Raw genomic sequence first — 7,181 nt, forward strand, 5'->3', positions numbered from 1 at the left:
AGAAAATCATGTTCATTCATTCAAGTCCTTGTTAAATGATAACACTGACTTGTCATAAAAATGGACACATGTGGTGACAAGAGAACCCAAAAGGCCAACATCAACCTAGGCAGAAAGCGCGTGTGGGTGGTCTTTCACTAATAAGCCACCTGCTACTAAAGTTCCATATAAACCATCATACACCAACTGCATGCCAATCAGGCATAGAAAAGACTGAACATAGCATCTCACAGTTAGATCAACATCAATACATAATCCAAAATAGTATCCATGCTTTTACTAGACTTTAGAAAAGTAACAAGACCTCATACCCAACCAAACTTTGGATTGATAACAAGCTTCAGCTTGAAAACTAGTGCAATTTTCTTGACTTACCTGAAGCATAGTTCCAATTTTGAAGACACCCATTACTTTCTCTTTTGCTACAAGGCAAAGGAGGGGAATCACAGCAAAAGGAAGCTGGACTGATTGAAGCACGTTTAGCCACTCATTTAACGTGTCTAGCTGTTCATCAGATCCATCAAATATAAGGGCCACAATCACGGTGGGTATTATCGCTACTGATCGTGTAACAACTGCTCTCACCCACTTCTTCACTCTCAAGTTAAGGAAACCAGCCATCACAAACTGCCCTGCATATGTACCTGTCATTGTACTACTTTGGCCAGCAGCCAATAATCCAATTGCCCAAATATAAAGAATGGGGAAGTAACCAGCACCATACTCCTGTTGAAGGTACTCTCCTGCATTGGCAAGCCCAATTGACTCTGCAATGTCGGTTCCATAAAAGCCCTTTGCAAACACCGAAACAACAAACACGTTGATGATGAATGAAACAAATAGGGCTACACCAGATTCGATGGAGAAATAGTGAAGAGCTTCCTTCACACGCCCTCTACTCGATGTGTCAATGGCACGTGACTGTACCAAAGCCGAGTGAAGAAAGATGTTGTGTGGCATTATCAATGCTCCCACAACGCCTACAGCTTGACTTACAGAACCAGATGGCACTGTTGGAATAAGAAGGCCTGCAGCAAATAATCCAATCACTAAGCAACCATTTACAAATTTCTAGTAAAGAAGTTGCTTGAACGATTTGGCACACCTGTGAACAATTCTCCTGCATCAGGCTTCGCCCTGCCAAACATCCAAGCAAAAGAAACTCCCATAATGGTAATTAACAATCCAAAAAGGGCCTCCAATTTTCTGACTCCAAAGTTCTCCAAGAACAGAAATATGAAACTGCAAAGGAGATAATGACTTGAGACATTCCAAAATATCTAGAAGGCTTGACCTTGTCTCTCAGATTTCATATCAAAGTTAACTATCTTAACTTTCACACTATGAACAGGGTGAATAATACTTGTCAAGAATGCACACAAGATAAAAATATTGATTGTAATCCCTTACCCATCAATACCAGTGATGAGAACACCAGCCCACAATGGCAAGTAACCAGAAGTCAATATTCTCAGAGCAATAGCACTACCAATCACCTCTTGGATGTCTGCTCCCACAATTGCAATTTCTGCCATCAGCCACAGCACAATTCTAGTCCATAGAGGATACTCCTCCCTACAAAGTTCAGCCAAGTCACATCCAGTCGCTACCCCCAACCGTGCAGCTAGCAGCTGCATAAGATAGCCCATCACTGTGGCCCATAAGGTGAGCCATAATAATGAATATCCTGCTATAGCTCCCGACTGAAGATCGCTCTCCAGATTGCCAGGATCCAGGTAGGCTATGCTCATAAGAAATCCTGGACCGGTGAACAACCATAGCTTCTTCCATGAGAAAGGCGGGGTTCCATCACCATTGTCATATGTCCAATCCCCTGCTATGGCACTAACGTCAATCTGTTCATCCTTCTCGTATGTATGCTCCTCGTCGGGTGACCGAAAGTGCCATACGAGGGCCTGTCTACCTTCGTCAGGTAGCAAGGGTTCTGCTGCTTCGGTATTGTTGGGAGCCATCGCACGTCTACTGGTTACAAGAGATGAGATGAATAACAGGAAAGGGGCTTTAGAAGCATAGCCCGATGCGAGGCTCGGTCATAATAGAGGAGGTGAAAATAGCTTGATGCAAGGCTCGATCACAACAGTGAGGTGGAAATTAGTATAAGATCGATATACTGTACCCACCGGGAAAAGCATAAAGGAGAGGCCACGTGAGCGTTGGATGTGAGCGTGTGGTAAGCAGGCCCCCGCTCTGTTGCCGTAACCGCAATCGGGACGGGAAATCGGGGAATTTTAGTGTACGTCTGTGTCTCGTGATCTGAATGATTGCAAAGGGAGACAGCAAAGACAGAGGGAGCTGAACTTCTCTGTCTTCAATCGCCAAGCGCAGGTGCTCTTCTCCACCCTTTCCCTACTCCCTGAGAGAGAGTAAGAGAGATGGAGAGAGAGAGACAGAGACAGAGAGAGAAGAAAAGCTACCTCCGACCTTTTCTGTCGCTCAAAGCAATGAAGCATGCGTTGCGCACGAATGATCCACACGCTCGGCACGCTCAATCAGTCGAGCACAGTATGCTACCACGAAATATGCAGGCCAAGAAGCCAACTTGTCACTTCCCCAGCTCCTTTCATGTATCTAACCCCATATACAAATACATCTCACTGATTCTGTCATTCTCCTACTTTGCCTCTCTCTCTCTCCTTCTCATTTGTTCATTCAATTATTGTCGCAAAGGATGGGACCTGGGCGAGAACCCTTTATATGCAACCTATATCCTGAACGCTTATTGATGGTCCCGGGGAAGCAAGGCAGAGGATTTGAACTCACGTACCCCCATGTTACTCGACCCGGAACTACCGCGCCACAACCCCATTGGCAATAGAAAACTATCTTATATAGATAAGGTAGCCCAGTCAATTGGGTATATGGTGTGCATATGTGAAGGTAAGGTTTGAGGTTTGATATTCGGTTGGGCAGCACGAGAGGATCATATTGATAACATATGAAGCTATAATTTCCCAATGATGAAAGGCAAGCTTGACCCATCAAAAAATCTCTACCGTCAGGCAGTTCCAACACAATTTGCAATATATCTGGTATAGGAATCAAGGAATTAAGGAATGTAATTGTTATGCTAGGGGGAATTCACAACTAGTTGCCTTCCTCTAGAGAACCTTAGAAGTGTGACAATGACTAGATATTTAGAGCTCTCAATGCTTGTAGGATGAATGCTAAGTATTGATTAATAAATTAAGGAATCAATGAATGTTATTGTGATGCTAGGGAAAATTCAAAATTAATTGTTATCCTTTAGAGAGCCTAAGAAGTGTGACAACGACTAGATATTTAGAGCTCTCAAAGCTGGCTTAATGAACATTAGGTGACGAAATAGAAAGATTCTACCTCCTCTCATTTTTTAATATTTGAATTTACCTCCACATGCCATTAATTTTAGTTATAGCTTTGCATCAAGATACCCTAAAAGTAATAAAATGTTGAATTGAAGGAGGATAAGGAAGCCCTCAAAAATGAGGTATGCTTGCGTGCTTTGTATAGTAGCTGATGTTTCAAGATAACATTGTGGAGAAAGTCGGTACTCCTTTTTGTACAATGTATTCTTAATTGTTGTACAATATGTGTAAGGACCACATAGTCCATTATTTGAGAACAAAGTGAATATAAGGTGCAACCTTTCTCTTTGATAAAATCCTTTTCCATGATGAGATTCAACAATCGCTTCATTCATTGCAAAAGGTGTTTATTGTTATGGGCATATGGTTTCTATTCTAGAACTTATACAATGTATATTTGAGTACCCTTGGAAAATTAGGTTCATTTATCTATTTGAGAGAAGCCCTTAATAAACTGCTAAATAGATCTAAACTCTCATTGGAGGATAAAGTACACATGATTATAACTCCCTAAACCACGCCCAAAGGTGTCATTTTTATACTTCAAAAAATGTATGAAATAATGTTAACTACAAGGAGAAACCTACCCGTGTTTTTTTAGAAAGAAATGTTTTTTGTAAAATTCATTAGACATTTTATCAAGAGCCGAGCTCCCTCTTGTGCAAATTAGCGAATGATAATACCTAATGGAATATGTAATTCTATTAGGATGAAAATTTCTAATAGGGGCTAACCAGACCTATGAGGTTGGTATTGAAAGACAATGCAAGTGATGATGTGTTTAGTCCTTGTGTCTTCAAAGATGTCATGGTGGCCAAATGAAGTAACATGGAAAAAGTGATGATTAAATGGCACCATGCGGTTACAACTTGTAATAGCCAATTTTTAGATCAAGACTAAGGTCTAGGTGCATAGAGTATGTGGCATATCTAGTCAAAATGCCACAAAAAGGGGTTGGATGCCTAAGGGGATGGGAAAACCCTAATTCTATAAAAAGAATAAAAACTAATGGAACAAGCTATTCATATATATGAAAACTAACCCATGTGCCTTGAGAGTGAGAGTGAAGGAGAGGAAGTGTGAGAGTGTGTGTGGAGTGAGGGACATGGTTATGGAAAGCTTCTTGTATCCTTTCTTCCTCTTCTCCATCCCATCTCTTTGGTGAGTGCAACAAGAGTGAGAGTATGTGAGCTAAGAGTATAAGAGGGTGAGGGACATGGATTGAGAAGCCTTCTTTTTCTCTTCCTCTCCTTGAGCTTATTATTGGTAACTCCTCTCCATTGTGACAACAAACAGAAGCAAGATCAAAGGCAAAGAAGTGTGCATATGGATCAAGGACATGGCTCATTGATACATCAACTACAATGTGGTAAGTATAGATAAGTGTATTGTCTCATCATCTAGTCATAGATCTGGCATGTGAGTAGGCTAGGTGAGAGACAGCCATGAGTGTGCAGGTCAAAACCCTTGAAATGATAAAGGTGTGTCCAATGGTCCCAACGTCAAGCTCATAGAGCATGATATTTTGGTTCCATTGCTGGGACCAAGGACATGTTGGCCATGTAACCACTCACATGTTTTGCATTGTGGAATAACATGGTGTGCATATACCAACTTCGAAATGCGTGCAATAGTTAGATCCTATTTATAGATTGAGTTGAATGCACAAAATTATTTTTCATTAGATGTAATGAGTTCTATGCAGAACGGGCCGAGGATAAATATCAGTATGGGCCCCGCCACGGGCCCATACTTTTCCATTGGTATGACCGGAAGCGCCGGTTTTAGGCGCATTTGTCTCTTTTTTCACCATTAAAGGATTTAATTAAATTAAAAACCTTATCAACAAACGTACGCGCACCCAGAGTGATAGAGCTCCAGAGTGCTTGCACAAGGGTACGAGTTCAAATCCTGCCGTGTGCAGCGGGCGATCAGACCAAACCCCCTTTTAGGGGCCTTTTATATTTTAATTAATTTCCACCAAGTGACCGGGTGAACCCTTTTGCGGTGGTGGGGGCCATGTCGAAATCTATCCTCAGCCGCATTGACTCATAATAAAATAATGAAGTTGTTGTTAGGAGTAACAAGCTAATGTTGGCTAGATTTGAAGGCGCCTATTACTACTTTTTAGCATCACTATCATCGACATCAACAACTTCATCTTCTTCTCCAGTAGTTGTGTGGCCATCCACGATTATGTAAAAGTGCATGCTACTACCTATTATCATCGTCTCTAGTATCTTCATTTAGCGCAATTTAATAAAATAATTAAGTTGTCGCTATGTATAAGTAATAATTAAGATGAAGAAATAATTAATAATTCATCATCTCTATTACTTGTGCTAATGTTGGCTAGATTTGAAGGTGCTTATTGCTGCTTTTTAACATCATTATCATTGGCATTAATAGCTTCATCTTCTTCTCCAATAGTTGTGTGCCCATACACGATGATGTAAAAGTGAATGTGGCTACCTATTATAATCTACTTCTTTTTCTTCTTCTCTAGTATCCTCATCTCTCTTATCACAAGGATGCGAAAATTTTATGCTTTGCTCAACATTTGATCAAAGAGTTAATCAAATGTGTAAAAGTGACTTGCACATGTGAGGTGCATGTTAGTTATTTCACAATGTGGGACCTAGGACCCCACAACTTGTAATAAGTTATATTGGATAGGTACTAGGTGGTACACCTAGTGTCAAAATTTGGCCTAGATCGTTTAATTAGCCCTAATTGTCAGTGGTGACACTAGAGTATTGGCATTAATTAATTAATGTTGGTTTCAAGCTAACTAGTGCTTAGAATCACTTAGATGATAGTCAAGCCAATTTGATTGTTGACAAGTCAAATTATTTTTATGAGCCATAAATGATTATTAAATTAATATTTTTAAAATCAATTTAGTAAAGCTAGATAATATTGAAAATTATTTTAGAAGGTTGCCACTTGTTGGCAAAACTTGCCCATGCAAGTGGGAAAAACGTTTTTGGAGGGTTGAGAAAGGTCATTCCAAACCTTGTGCGAGTGTGTGTGTGTGTGTGTGTGTGTGTGTGTGTGTGTGTGTGTGTGTGTGTGTGTGTGTGAGGGGGGGAATCGCCACTACTATTGCAACAATTGATATGGCATTTCCAATCAACATGAGACCCTCCAAGATCTAGTGACATGTCCAGAAGAGACTATCGTAATAGATAATATTAGTTTGAGGGTTGTTTCAGACAAGCAACATCATATTCAGCGTGTTCCATTAGTGGAGACAACTTTCATGGCTATCTAGACAATGCAACAATTAATCTCTTCCATTTTCTCATGATGGAAGTCTAAATTTTCTCTCTCCTCAAATTAATTCTCTCTCATCCTCCAAGACATTCTCATCCTTTCTTAGTAATTTCTAGAAATTCAGCCATTAGAGATGGAGACTTCGGTGAATCTTTGCTGTAAATCCTAATTTACAATAGAAATTAGGGCTTGATAGCACCTCGAGACACATGCTCAAAATTTAAAGCCCTAAAGACTTGAATTTCAATCATTGAAATTGGGGCAATTTCAAGAGATTCAAGTGGCCATTCAGTCATCAAATATTTGGGGTTGAATTTGTTGCCTAAGAAGTACAATTGAATGCCAATCCCCAAGCAAACCCAAGGGCAATTTGGTTTGAAGGCTTGTTGGCCATTTATGATAGTGAGAGGCACTTAGAGAGTGGAGGAGAATCTTAGTGTATTCCACCCATTCGCAATAAAAGATAAAAAAATACTACAAGGGCCACCAAATTTTGGGGCTCATAGGCTATCCATTGTCCAAGATTTAGTGGTAACTTTT

The 7,181-nt window shown here is 40.3% G+C and overlaps 1 protein-coding gene across 2 annotated transcripts in view; it reads right to left on the minus strand.

The window, feature by feature from the left end:
* The window catches only part of LOC148012989 (metal transporter Nramp3.2-like), a 39,077-nt gene extending 36,476 nt beyond the window's left edge, over positions 1–2,601 (minus strand). The window contains exons 1-4 of one of the 2 annotated variants that reach the window (XM_087667714.1): positions 1,411–2,601; positions 1,106–1,242; positions 376–1,028; positions 9–186 (exon numbers count right to left, since the gene is read on the minus strand). In XM_087667714.1, the coding sequence (XP_087523840.1) occupies positions 106–186; positions 376–1,028; positions 1,106–1,242; positions 1,411–1,973 (1,434 nt within the window). In that variant the 5' untranslated portion in view covers positions 1,974–2,601 and the 3' untranslated portion in view covers positions 9–105. Of the gene's footprint in view, positions 1–8; positions 187–375; positions 1,029–1,105; positions 1,243–1,410 lie in introns of those variants that run through there. The other variant, XM_087667713.1, reaches the window with a different exon arrangement.
* Between the last annotated feature and the right edge of the window lie 4,580 nt (positions 2,602–7,181).

Source organism: Lygodium microphyllum, chromosome 26, assembly GCF_053477565.2.
Source record: "Lygodium microphyllum isolate KBCC chromosome 26, Lygodium_microphyllum_v1.1.10, whole genome shotgun sequence".
NCBI classification, from domain to species: Eukaryota; Viridiplantae; Streptophyta; class Polypodiopsida; order Schizaeales; family Lygodiaceae; genus Lygodium; species Lygodium microphyllum.